Below are 14547 nucleotides of genomic sequence, written 5' to 3'. Positions count from 1 at the left end.
GATGAGTGCTGTTTCAACAATACTCAAGAAGGACCAAGCAGCCTATTTGATTGATACCTCACCACCACCATATTCTTTTACACTCTACCACCAAGGCATCATCAACAGCTCCATCCAAACCTATGACCTGTCCTAACTAAAAGGACAAAGGCAGCAGAAGCAAAGGAACATGACCACTGGCAAGCTTCATTTCAAGCCATCTTGATTTGAAACTATAGTGCTATTCCTTTGCTCAGTCAAATTCCAAGTTCTTACTTCCTAATACCACCATGTGTTGTGCTGCAGATCAAGGAGGCAGCTCACCACCATGTGTTCAAAGTGATTAGGAGTGAGAAATAAATGATGGCCAGTGACAAAGCTACTCACGCCCCTGGCCAAGCTGTTCTAGTATAGCTACAATACTGGCATCAGTTGACAAAAAGCAGGATTACCGGTTCACTGGGTACTCATTCACCACTCATTAAAAATTTGGTTCAAAAATGGACAAAAGAGCTGAATCCCAGAGATGAAATGAAAATTGATTGCCCATCAAGGGAATGTGATCAAGTATAGCATCAGGTAGCCCTAGTAAAATGGAAGTCAATGGGAATCAGGAAAAAGTCTGAGCATTGGCTGAAGTCATGCCTGTTACAAAGAAAGGTGCTGGTGCTTGTTGGAGGCCTAATTCCTATATTCATATGGGAGTCAAAGTTATCAAGGTTAGGTGGAACTATGGCATTAAAGCCACACTTACATTAGCCATGATCTTTATTTTTAAACATTCATTCGTAGGATGTGAATGTCGCTGGCTAGACCAGCATTTATTGCCCATTCCTAATTGCCCAGAGGGCAGGTAAGAGTCAACCACATCAGTGTGGGTCTGGAGTTACATGTAGGACAGACCAGGTAAAGACATAGGCTCATGGGGATGATTGGTTTACTGCTGCTCTTAGCTTATATGTTCATGTGTTTGTTCATATGCAAGGACAAAATGCAGGTGTTTCTTAGGGCAGTGTCCTAGGATCAACCATCTAATTCTGTGTCATTAATAGCCTTTCCTCCATCATACAGTCAAATGTTGATCATTCCACAGCATTTAGGCACAACTCCTCAGAGATTGAAATAGTCCATGCCTGCATATATCAAGACCTAGACAACATCTATCCAACTGGAGCTGATAAGTGCAAAGTAACATTCGTGCTATGTATTTGCCAAATGATGACCAACAACATTGGAGGTGGGAGAAGCAGATACAATAACACAGTTTAAGAGGTATTTAGACAGACGCAGGAACAGGGAGGGAATATGGACCATGTGCAGGCAGATGGGATTAGAATAGAATAGCATGGTGGGCTGAAGAGCCTGTTCCTGTGCGGTACTGTTCCATGTTCTATCACTGAATCTCACACTAGCAACAATCTGGCCAGAAACTCTAACTAGACAGCCATATAAATACTGTGACTATAACAGCAGGTTAGAAGTGGGGCTATCTGCAGCAGTCACTCCCCTCAAAGCCATTCCTCCATTCACAAGTCAAAAGTCAAGCATGCACTGGAGTATTCTCCGCTTAGCTGAATGAATACAGCGTCATCCAGCCTCAAAAAGTCTAACACCATCTAGGAAAATGCAGCCCACTTGGTTGGCACTTCACCCATGAACAAATAAAAACTTAAAACTTTAATGGAGACATTTGATATTGAATAAACATAAAATTACTTCTTCAGAGTTGATGAAACTCTCAAAATATAATTATCAACTTAATACACTGATAAAAATCTAATTACATTCCAATTGTGCTTTACAAAACCTTGAAGACATTTTGATAAATAATGGAAGAATAGAAGTTCTTGTCAGTTCAATAATTTCTAATTGATTGCAGCTTGGAAGGATTGCATATTCAATAGGTCACATTCCCTCTGAAATTAATTAGGATGTGCAAGTGATTTATTTAAATATGATCTCTATTTTTTGCACGTTGCTTACATAGTAATTTAAAGAGAGCATGCAACCTTCATGAAGGCTCTTGGATGTATTCACAGCATGTGAACATTGCCCAATTGGAACTGTAAAGTTACTGACAGCAACTTCTCAATTTCTGTATTTAAGTGCACATGAACCGACTCCAGAAATTACTGTCAGCTTAAGAGAAATAATGACAGCAAGCTCCGACAATTTTTTCCATTGCTACCACAAAATCTGGACCAACATAAATGGAAGGGTTTTTTTTTTCTGTTCTGTTTCTGAAGTAAGGAATAATGACTCTACAATACTTTTGAATATGAAATGTTACTTGACTAAGTACCTGAAATCTACTCAAGTTATGTTTTGGTTAATTTTGAAAAAACGTGATGCAGAAACCCTTGAGGTTTGAGATAACAAAAGGCTTCAAAGTTGGGACATTGAGAGGATTTCATCCTGCACAGGCTCACATTGCAGCCTTCGGAAGATTTCCAGGCACAGTGAGATAGCTGTGGGAAGCATATCATTTGCAAGACTAGGTTTTTGGAGATGTTGAGGCCTTAAATTTAAAATGATTCTGCAATTCGTGATGAACCTTGCACTTTGGGAAAAGTCTGTTATTTTTATGAGATGAACCTTTAAGTCCAAAGCAGAATTAAGATAACACTGCAAAGGGGGTTAATGGTTACCTGGGCATTGAATCATTTCAGAGAAGTTAAACTGTAGTGAGCTTGTTATGGAAGGAAAGCCAATTGGGAGCTGCGAAGGTGGGAGTAGTGGTGGTGATGGGTGGTTTGAAATGTTGAATTCATGTCTTTCCGGGGCAACAAGCCCGAGCAGACACCTTTCAGAAATGAGAATTTGTGTAAAGGGAAGAAAGATAAGCTCACTACATGTAAATGAGCTCTTTGTTTGTCAGGTAGAAGAGAATACAACTGACGTTCTTGGTGATACCATGTGTGAACAAGCTGAAAGAGACCAAAATCCTAAAACGTGTGAAAAATTCAAGCATAATGAAGACCTGAGCATTTGTATCGGAGCACCAAATTGTATGCATTGGTTATCATTTGTTGAAAAGGAACTAGAAACAGCTACACCATCAGGACTGTCCAGCCGTGAGTGCAAGGGGACTGTTGTATGTGTGCCTGGTCAGAGGATCCTGGATACCTGTGGCTGCCAGTAAAACCAATGAAGGCAAAATGCATTTAGTCCTTTGTACTAAAGGCCAAGTTAGAAGGATTGAGATTGTCAACAGGTGATGGCCTAGTGATATTATTGCAAGACTATTAATCCAGAAACCCAGGTAATATTCTGGGGACCTGGGTTCAAATCCCACCAGGGTAGATGGTGGAATTTGCATTCAAAAATATACTAGAAATAAAAGAGTTTAATAATGTCAAGAAAAATCTCAGCTAGTTTACGAATGTCCTTTAGGGAAAGAAATCCTTACCTGGTCTGGCCTACATGGGCCATAAATACTGGTCCAGCCAGAAATACCCACATCCCATGAATAAATAAGTAAAAATATTTGAGCAGAAAGGGATGCAACTGCTTGTGTCTACACTAAACATATCTTTGCTGCATCGACAATTAAAATGTGAAAGTAACATTTTTATGTGAAACATTATTTACTAATTCATGTTTGAAATAGGTGAATTTTGGTTGGTTTGTTACAATAAAAGTGTTTAAAATCTTGTCCATCAGTTTTCTTTTGATTGGTATTGAGGGGATTCCTTTATGTTAAAAAGCTATTGGGCTGTATGGGTTAACAAATTTAAAAGCTTTATGAATGCACTCAGTTACAATTGCATTGGGATTCTGATGTACATGCAGTTTTGAGGCTCCAGGATGAGTCATGCATAGGCCTTAACTGCCCCCCAAAAAAAAGACATTAAAAATTTGGTAAATGTATGAAGAACAGATAGTCCATCACAAATTTTAACTCTTGTGTTGGCTGATTTGGTTAAATACATTTTGAAATATATCAGAGGCAAATTAACAAAGATCATATCTTAATATTTAATTTCAGTTCCAGCTGCTACGTTGTTTCTGAAAGCTTTATTATGTAAAGGAAACAAATGTTACTGTTACATTTCTGAAAGAAACATACCCATGTCCAGCAAGGAAGCCCAGGCTTGGTGGGCTGACCTTGTCATTGAAGATGATCATTTGTAGTTCATGACATTCATTTTGTTTACATTCTTCAGTCTTGGTCTGTATCACCCACCATTCCAAGATACTGTCCGAATCATTTGCATCTTTGCCAACATGCCTTTGTAGTTCCATGGTCACATTCAGGTAGCTATTTTCATCATCTGTCAGTGGTGAAACATTTTTAATGCAGTAGTTTAGAAGTAGTAAAACTTATTAAATTGTACCTGACAATTTCAAATTTGTATCAATACTTTCTTAATAGGCCAAATCCTAAATAACATACTTCATACAAGACCTTGCATTCATCACTGCAGTAATAAAGACTAGTTTTGTGGGTTATTTAGTGTGCAGTAAATCAGTTCCAGCCACGACACCAACATGCAATAATCAATTGCAGTCGTACTTCCAGTGTGCAACCGATGCAGTCGATGTGCGTACAGTGAAAAGCTGGCTGTTATAGCAGACTGCTGACATGCAGCAACAGCTAAATTCCATGGTCTGCACACACTGGCACTGCACTGCAATGTGTGTTAAGGTTTGTGATGGTCTGCTATATACTAAACATTCTCACCATGGTGAAGTGTCACCTCCATATGGAGAGTAATTGAAGAGCAAGAGGAGCATGAAGAATAGGAAGAGGTAAAGAAAAGGAGCAGACAAGATTGGCACCTCCTTTCTGACTGGGCTTTCTATGAAGAACTCATCTGAGTCTGGTGACTTCTCCAACTCCAATTCTTCATTCATGAATAGTCCTGTGCTTCATCTTCCCTCTGTCATTGACAATCTCAGTGCTGATTTGGCCACATTGCAAAAATAAAAGCCCATACCATAAACATTTCAAACTGACTTTATAAATGAAATCATATCCTTTTGCATATAAGTCAATAGTCATCCGAGTATATTCACTTAGTGTCTGTCTTCAATGTGACTCTGCTTTTCTCAGTATTGCTGTGCAGCGCTATCCCATTGTCTGCGGTTCACTGCTGACTTACAATGAATGAGATTGCACATGATCTTGGAGCAACCTTAGGACTGGATGGCCCAGATTTAGACTGTATCACCTTGATATTGGAAGCAGCAATCCGGAAATGGCAAGAGCACTGAAGGCATGAAGTACAGTAAGTTGAATGCGGTCAGGCGATAAGAGAACAGTGTTTACTATTCTCCGTAGAGCTCTACAGATCCCGCAGACAGCAGATTGCTGGATTGCTCTGATAACGTTCAAGCTCCTTTGCACATTAATCATAGCTCTGTTGGGAGGAGTGTCAGCATGTATCACAGCATGCAGTCATTGGGTGGCCTCTGTATTATGATTTGTGTAATATGCAAATAAGTAGGGAGATTGCAGATAGCTGTAAAAATAATAGAATTGTAATAGTAAGGAATTTTAACTTTCCAAAAATAGCCTGGGACTGCCATAGTGTTAAGGGCTTGCACGTGAAGGAATTTATTAAGTTTGTTCAGGAAAACTTTCTCAATCAATATGTAGATGGCCAGATCTTCTCTTGGGAAATAAGGCAGGGCGAGTGACTGAGGTGTTAGTGGGGAGCACTTTGGAACCAATGACCATAATTCTATTAGTTTTAAAATAGTTATGGAAAAGAATAGATTTGATCCAGAAGTTAAATTTGTATTGGGGCAAGGCTAATTTTGATGGTATTAGACAGGAACTTTCAAAAGTTGATTGAGGGAAGCTGTTCACAGGTAAAGGGACACCTGGCAAGTTGGAGGCTTTCAAAAGCAAGATAATGAGAGTTCAAGGCCAGCATGTTCCTGTTAGTGTGTAAGGCAAGGTTGGCAGGAGAGGGGAACACTCGATGACTACAGATATTGAGGCTCTGGTCAGGAGAAAGGTGGAAGCACGTGTCAAGTGTAGGTAGCCAGGATCAAGGGAATCCCTTGAGGAGTATGGGAGGGGGAAAGGAGAACACTTAAGAGGGAAATGAGGAGGACAAAAAGGGGACATGAGATAGTTTTGGCAGATAAGGGAAAAGGAGAATCCAAAGAGATTCCGTAAATATGTTAGGGGCAAAAGAGTAACTAGGGAGAGAATAGGGCCCTTTAAAGATCATTGAAGCAATCTATGTTAGGAACCGCAGGAGATGGGTGATATCCTAAACAAATATTTCTCATCAGTATTTACATGGTAGCTAGGGAACCTGGGGAAATAAATAGTGATGTCTTGAAAAGAGTCCACATTACAGAAGAGGTGGTGCTGGAAGTCTTAAAATGCATAAAGGTAAACAAATCCCAAGACCAGGACATTGTGGAATGCTCAGGAAGAAATTGCACAGCCCCTAGTAAAGATACTTGTATCATCAATAGCCATGGGTTAGGTGCTGGAAGACTGGAGGTTGGCTATTGTGCTTTTATTAAAGAAAGGCTGCAAGGAAAAACCAGGGAACTAAAGACCGCTGAGCCTAACGTCAGCGGTACATACATTAATGGAGGGGATTCTGAGAGACAGGATTTATACGAATTTGGAAAGGCAAGGACGGATTAGGAAGAGTCAGGTTGGCTTTGTGTGTGGGAAATTGTGTCTCACAAACTTGATGGAGTTTTTTGACCAAGAAGATAGATGAAGGCAGAGTGGTAGAGTCATCTACATGGACTTTAGCAAGACCTTTGACAAGGTTCTGCACGGTAGACTGGTTAGTAGGGTTAAATTGCATCAGATTCAGGGACAGCTAGCCAATTGAATGCAAAATTGGCTTCATGGTAGGAGACAGAGGGGAGAAGTAAAAGCTTGTTGTTCAGACTGGAGACTTGTGACCAGCAGTGTCCCGCAAGGATTGGTGCTGGGTCCACTGTTTTTCATCATTCATATAAACGGTTTGAATGGGAATATAGAAGACATGATTAGGAAGTTTGCAGATGACACCAAAATCGGTGGTATAATGGGTAGCGAAGAAGGCTAAGAGTACAATGGGATTTTGATCAACTCAGTGGGCCGAGAAACGGCAGATGGAGTTTAATTCAGATAAATACGAGATGTTGCATTTTGGTAAGACAAACCGGACAGTGCTTACACAGTTAATGGTAGGGTCCTGGAAGTGTTGTTGAATAGAAAGTCCAGGGGTGCAGGTGCATAGTTCCTTGACAGTGGTGCCACAGGTAGACAGGGTGGTAAAGAAGGCGTTTGGCACACTTGCCTTGATTGGTCAGAGCATTGAGTACAGGAGTTAGGATGTCATGTTACAGCTGTACAAGATATTGGTAAGGCCACATTTGGAGTATTGTGTACAATTCTGGTCACCCTGTTATACAAGGGTTTTACTAAACTGGAAAGGGTACAAAAAAGATTTACAAGTATGTTACTGAGACCGGAAGCTTTGAGTTATAAGGAGAGGCCGGATAGGCTGGGACTTTTTTTCCCCCAGGGCATAGCAGGCTGAGGGATAATTTTACAGAATTTTATAAAATCATGAGAGGCATAGATAAGATGAATAGCAAAGGTCTTTTCCCCAGTGTAGGGGAGTTCAAAACTAGTTTAAGGTGAGAGTGGAAAGATTTAAAAGGGACCTGAGGGGCAACTTTTTCACACAGAGGTGCATATATAGAATGAGCTACCAGAGGAAGTGGGAATTGGAGGTACAATTACAACATTTATAAGACAGTTTGACAGGTACATGGTAATGAATGGTTTAGAGGGATATGGGCCAAATGCAGGCAAATGGCACTTGTTCAGTTTGGGAACATGGTTGGTGTGGACAAATTAGGTCGAAGGGCTTGTTTCCATACTGTATGACTCTGTGACTCTATGCTCCATAAGTGAGAGGACAGAGTTGGCCGCCATTTCCACACTGGAAAGAATGAGCTCCACACTCTCCCTGAAGCCCTGGTACCATGTAGGTGCCTACTTCCTCCATGCTCCTTGACATTGACCACAAGCTTTCTGGTAGCCCTGTCAATGACTAAGTATTTTGTAGTGAATCCTGTTCTGTAGGCTGCCCAATAAAGTGCGACCCAAGCTAACTACAGTGGAACTCATGTGGAACCTTACATCCTCCTCATCTTTCCAACCCTACTGCCTCCTGCACCCCAACCCCAGTAAGCTACCACCTGTATGCTCCTTGCTCTGGCCAGTCACTCATTCATAAAGTCACCATTCGGATTCCACCTCTATGCTATCAATTATGTAGGGTGTTAGTATCTGAACTGGTGGCTATGAGTGAGAGATTGAGTGATGCTGCGCTTCACTGTCATTTTACTCTTCCTGGCTGGCTAGGTGGGGTATCTGAAAGGAGAAATGCATTAAACATAGAAATGAGAGAATGTCATAGACGCATATTTATGATATTTTGGAGATTGTAAATCAGAAACAAATTGTAGGATGATGGGGAAACGAGATTTGAGGATAATTAATGACAAGTATATAATAATCTTCAATGTTTTCAGCCCCACTGCTGGCTATGGCCTCAGCAATACACTCTCCAATAATACCAAAATAATAAGTGGGGATGAAGATTAGGACACTGAAGTGTGCCTGATCTCCTCTGGTTAGCTGCAGTTGCATCCAGTTGTACAGCACCTAGTACTGCAAGGGAGAGGGATGTGCATTAGTCAGTATTTTTCAATCTGTTTTGCTAATATGTTTCCATGACTGACCAACTGGCAGTGTGTGTGAAGTGTTGTTATAAAGATTGCAGCAGTTGCGTGTGTAAAAGTTCTGCTAAGTAGATGAATATCAAGTACGAGCGCTGACAAATTGAGATTCTTGCTGGGGTGAGTTATAGGTGAATGGACCATTGTCTGTGGCATCTATGGCATTTGAAGAATTGATTAATCTTGGTTAGTCATATGAAAATCATTGAAATTCCAACATCTCTACTTCCAGGTCTTCAGGGCTCAATTCCTGGCAGTGGCCTCTATGGCTATCTCTTCGATGTGTCTACCTGGAAGATCCTGTGGCTTCCTGTTGATACAAGATCTCTCTCTTCTTTCCTACCATTTTTTCTGTAAAGCCTCCAGCTTAGAATTCAAGAACCTTGGAGAGAATTTTCACCCATTTTCTGCCATCTTTCAATGTTTCATAGAAGTCGTATTGGCTGGATGCTGAAATTCCAGGCAGCTTGAAGTCACTGTGTTGCCCACGTTGCAGCTGACTGCCAAAGGTTAATTATATCACAAACCTTCCACTTGCTTTTAGGGCTTTTAAATTTAGCATCTCCAAAAGACACACCTGAGATTTTTGTATGGTGTTTGCTCAAGGGAAAAATTTAAGTCTCAAACATTTTGATGCTCAGATCTTGGATAGAGCTCTGAAACTAACCAATACCTGGGTAAAAATGGAATAAGAAATTATGGACGGAATAAATACATTCAATCTTGCCTTTCGATGAGGAACAACTTTCTACATGATTTTATTTAATCTTCCAAAGAACCTAAATTGTGGTAACTTAAATAAAACAACAATGGAGACAAAACAAGATTATCTAGACTATATTAAGGCAAAGAAAATTGATGTTTTCAAAAGAATATTTACTGCAAGATGAACGTGCTAAGCATTGTCAGTAAATATTGTAATTTATCATTTAAAAAAGGGAAGGTTTCCCACTACATAATTAAGTTATTTTACCTGGATACAGCTGTTCAACAGGTTTTGCATCTGGCCCATTTGGAGCTCTAATGTACTTTGGTAACATATGTGAAATCAATCTGTAAGTAAAAATCATACAAAAACATCAAATCAATACATTTTGTTTGATCTAAAGGGACAATTTTGCAAGGTCTCCCTTTAGCAGGGAATGCCCTGAATATTGAGCATATTGTGCTCAGGAAAATCCTGAATGTGCACACCATGATTTTTCATTCACTAAAACTAATGGATAGAAAATCATACATTCACAATGCAATCCCTGTGAGCATTTCTAACAAATGGTCCGGTATTTTTAATTGTCACAATTGCCATTATATATTAAAATATATGTCTTGTAGTAATTCTATCAACAGAAGGGTTTTGTCATGCCTCTTTAATTTCTTTAGTATGGTTTTCAAACTTCATCCTAATCCACTATTCTCAAATTTGCTGTGACTTTGATAAAACCACTGTGCTTACTATTTCTCATGCTAAGTCAATTCATGCAATTTCCATACAACACCAATTCAGAACTCAAATTTAATAATTAATTGGAGATCAAAATATTGGTAAAGAAAATCAGAAAGTGCTGCAGAAACTCAGCAGTCTGGTAGCATCTTTGGAGAGAAAAAGAGTTAATGTTTTGAGGCCAGCGACAGTGCTGCTGTCAGTGTTGCCCAGCTGCTTTCAGTTGTGACAAAGGGTCATTGAACTTGAAACGTTAACTCCGTTTTTTCTTTCCACGGATGCTGCCTGGCCTGCCAAGTTTCTCTGGCACTTTCCGGTTTTATTTGAAAATCTAATATTGCTTCACCACAGACATGCACTAAGACTAGTTGATGTCTGAGTTAACAGTGTTATTATCAGCACTCAGATGAATCAGACAAATAAAGGCATACACTGGCTCCTTCCGAGTTCCCAGAAGAAGTTTTGCCAACTGTTTCCGCACAGGGTCATTTGGTTCCAGATCAATGGTGTGCTTTTCCGATGTGTGCTCATGTACTCCACCTAGACTCAGATCCCTAAAGACAGAAAGTTATTAAATATTATTCTAATTGAACGATGAACATACACTAGATGAATGACAAGAATCTTCTATTCGTGTAACAATGATGTTATTAACATCAACCTCTCATCTGAAACAAAAAACTTCCACAATATCTCAAACTTACACGCATTTTAACTTGATTTATATATATGGTCTGGTTTGGACTGTAGACTGAATAATGCTTAAGAAATAGGATGTGAACCTTTTCTTTCCATAAAAAGGGGACAAAGCAGGTTTTTCTTCGCTTTCCAAACTGTTGCCATTGGCTATCCTTCCAACAGAGAAGGGCATCTACTCAGGGTGACGGGATTTCACTATCTGACTGAACAGGCTGATCCTTGACCTACAGGGTTTCAAGCATATGAAGCAAGGTGGTCCATGAGATAGTGGAATCTAAAGTGCAATGTTTGCATAATTTTCTTTCATCCTCTGCTGCTGCTCCTTCCTTATTATTAAATGCCATAATAATTGATTCACTGACAAGAGTATATTTTCAGAAGCATGTGTCAAAGCCACGCATCATTGCAATAATACTCCTTTGTGGCATACACAGTAAAATCATTACTACATTCTTTAAGAGTATGATTCTGGAGCTCATAGTGCAGAGAGAAATTGTCCCTGCAACTTGATACTTGTGATATTGGAGAGCATTCTTACCTCTGAAAAGTCCACATAAGGCGAAGTGTCATCGCAGAATTATGGCTTTTTAATTCAGTAATCATTGCCTGACGACTAGGTGGGCTAACACTCCATAATGATCCTGAACTTCCCTCTATGTGTGCAGTCATGATATCCTCATAACCGTAAAGTGAGATAAACTGCATAGCAGCCTTCAGGAGAGGACAGAAACTATTTTAGATGTCAAGAAAATGTACAGCTGCAGATTATAAAAGGACCAATAAAGTGGGGATCTCTGTGAAAACCTACTAGTCAAAAACACTAAACATTCATACAAAATTAGAAAACTAGCGATAGCTGATTCTTGTAGTAAAAGGGGTTAAGTCTGACAGTGACATGCTAATGAGATAGTAAACTTCATCACATGAAGCAAATCATGTAACGTTACATGACTTTGCTCTCTCTCTCTCTCTCACACACACACACTGCAAGATGAAGCCAGAGTAACATATTGCTTAAATAATGTAAATCTTTTCCTTAACTCAGCACTCTTTATCAGTACAAGACAAAGGAAATATTGTAAAATTGTAATTAACCCTTTCAAAAAGGCTAACACAGCCTGGGTAAACAGCCTGTTTTCAATTCATAGTTTAGATATAAAATAACTGATGTCAAAATAGTCTTTTATATTTCCCCTCTGATATGTAGTCAGACTTGCAGCAAAGAGACATGAGGGTGAGCATAATATAAACTGCACACACTCAACATGTCATCCCTTAACAGGAAGATAACAAAAAAATGTTGAATATTTCCCTAATTGTTGGCAGAGAAATCACAAGATTGCTTAGGCAGGTTGTGAAATTGTTTCTGTAACTGTCACTATAAGATGCTTTCGTAACCAGTTGAGAGAGGTACTATTCTGCTTGCCCTTATTCACTTTTCACACCTCTCCCCTCTTGTTCTACCTTGCACTAAGTTCAGACAGATTCTTTCCTCTCTGTGACCTATGTTCAGAGAATCATAGTATCCCTATGGTGCAGAAGGAAGCCATTTAGCCCTTCAAGTCTGCACCAACCCTGCACCCAGACCCATCCTTATCATATCCCCCATAACCTTGCATGGATTTTCATTTTAAAACCAGGCTGACTCACCTAACCTGCACATTCCTGAAAACTCCAGACAATTTTGAACATGGCCAATCCACCTAACTTGCACATCTATGGACTGTGGGAGGAAATCAGAGCACCTGGAAGAAACCCACACAGATACAGGGAGACCATGCAAACTCCACACAGACAGTCACCCAAGGCTGGAATTGAACCCAGGTCCCTGACACTGTGAGGCAGCAGTACTAACGACTGTGCCACATGTCATCTGTCCCCAATTCTCCCTGTGTGAATGAATGGGAAAGGGTGAATACTGATAATGTGAATTGAAGGAAAGGAGTGAGAATGTGAACACAGTGGGAGGAGCAGGAGAAGAGTACCAACATGACCAGGAGGTAGAACACAGCCACAGTATTACTGCTTTCTCACTATCGTGGCTTGAGGTCAAAATGACTCATCCCACAGTACAGGGATTTGGAATGGCCCAATCTCTGGCACAAGAACAGCATTATCTCTTTCTCCCTAAACAAGCAGATGTAGAATTCAAAGCTTTAAACGCCCAAGCAAAACACAGATTTGCAGTAGATAACCGAAATCTTGGTTCATTAACTCTTAAGCATTCAACAGATTGACACATCTTTAAAAATTCAGTCCAGAATGGAAAGAGGAGGAGGAGGTGAATCATTTTCTTGAGCCTGTTCTAGGATTCAATGCAATCACAGCTGATCCGTATCTTAACTCCATCTACCTGCCTTGGCTGAATGTTCTTTTACTCTCTTCTCACACAAAAATCTACGGATTTTTTTGGGACAGAGTTCTTTATTTCTAATGTTCCTTATGGAACTCCTTGCTTGAATATCCTGGCTCTGATTTTAAGTTCTAGATTCCCCCATGGAAGGGGGTTTGGTTACCCTATCAATTCCTTAATCAAGTTCCTTGCCTTCCTCAATTCCAAAGAATTCAATTTAATTTATTTACTGACCTCATATTAAAATTTATATATTTTTCAAATTTCAGTTCTTTTCATAGTATTGTTCGCTCTCACCAAGAAATAAGTCAGCAGTTTAATGGAATGCTCCCCACTTGCCTGGATAAGTGCAACTTCAATAATGCTCAAGAAGCTTGGCACCATCCAGGCCAACACAGCCTGCTTGATTAATACTCCATCCACCACTTCAAACATTCACTCGCTCCACAATTGACACAAAGTGTCAGCAATGTGTACCATCGACAAGATGGATTTCAGAAACTTGCCATCCTACTCTGACAGTACCTTTCAAACTAGTGACCACTACTGTCTGGAAGGACAAGGGCAGCAAATACCTGGAAACACCACCTCCCCTCCCCCCCGCAACTTCCCCTCCAAGCTACATATCACCCTGACTTGGAAATATATCGCTGTTCCTTCACAGTCGTTAGGTCAAAATCTTGGCATTCGTTCCCTAACAGCACTCTTGATGCACCTATACCACATAGACTGTATAGTTTGAAGAAGGTGGCACATCACTAATTCCTTAAGGGCAATTGGAAACAGGCAATAAATGGTGGTCTAACCAGGGATGCCTGTAAGCTGTGAACATGTATGAAGAATATTCACAAGATTCTTTAAAGATTCAATCCAGGCTGGAAAGAAGAGGAGATGAATCATTTGCTTCAGCCTGTTCTGGGATTCAATGCAATCATGACTGACCTGTATCTTAACTCCAACTACCTCCATACATAACAGGTTTCTCATTATGAAATGATTCTATAGAAGGCGATTGCTCAGCATAGTCAATGGATGTAAATTTTTCAGATTGCGGATCCTGACAGCAAACATTTGGTGATTGATGCAACAGCTGCTAATATATTTAATGACTCATTTGCAGAACTGTTTGGCTCCATTGAAACAATTTAAAGTTCTGAAGGGTTCTAGAACAGGATTCATTCAAGCACCTCTCCTACAAAAGATAAATATCAAACCCTTTTACATAGTGAGAGATCAGGCCAGCCTAACATGGCCACAATCAAGTAAGTAATCACTTTATTTTACAGTTTGTTTTATATTTTGCTTAAGTGTTTGATTCTGTAGTCAATTGCTGGAAGGAAAATGTGTTTAATTGAAT

General features: G+C 39.9%; 1 protein-coding gene across 3 annotated transcripts in view; it reads right to left on the bottom strand.

Moving 5' to 3' along the window:
- Window positions 1-14547, bottom strand: part of piezo1 (piezo-type mechanosensitive ion channel component 1) — a 322059-nt gene that overhangs the window by 4092 nt on the left and 303420 nt on the right. For all 3 annotated transcript variants that reach the window (XM_048605766.1, XM_048605768.1, XM_048605767.1), the window contains 4 exons: window positions 11376-11548; window positions 10570-10692; window positions 9671-9750; window positions 4049-4253 (listed from right to left, as the gene is read on the bottom strand). In XM_048605766.1, coding sequence (XP_048461723.1) covers window positions 4049-4253; window positions 9671-9750; window positions 10570-10692; window positions 11376-11548 — 581 coding nt within the window. The remainder of the gene's footprint in view (window positions 1-4048; window positions 4254-9670; window positions 9751-10569; window positions 10693-11375; window positions 11549-14547) is intronic.

This window comes from Rhincodon typus, chromosome 15 (assembly GCF_021869965.1).
Source record: "Rhincodon typus isolate 14 chromosome 15, sRhiTyp1.1, whole genome shotgun sequence".
Classification (NCBI taxonomy): Eukaryota; Metazoa; Chordata; class Chondrichthyes; order Orectolobiformes; family Rhincodontidae; genus Rhincodon; species Rhincodon typus.
Note: the sequence above shows the minus strand (reverse complement) of the source record. Positions and strands in the feature narration are given on the sequence as shown.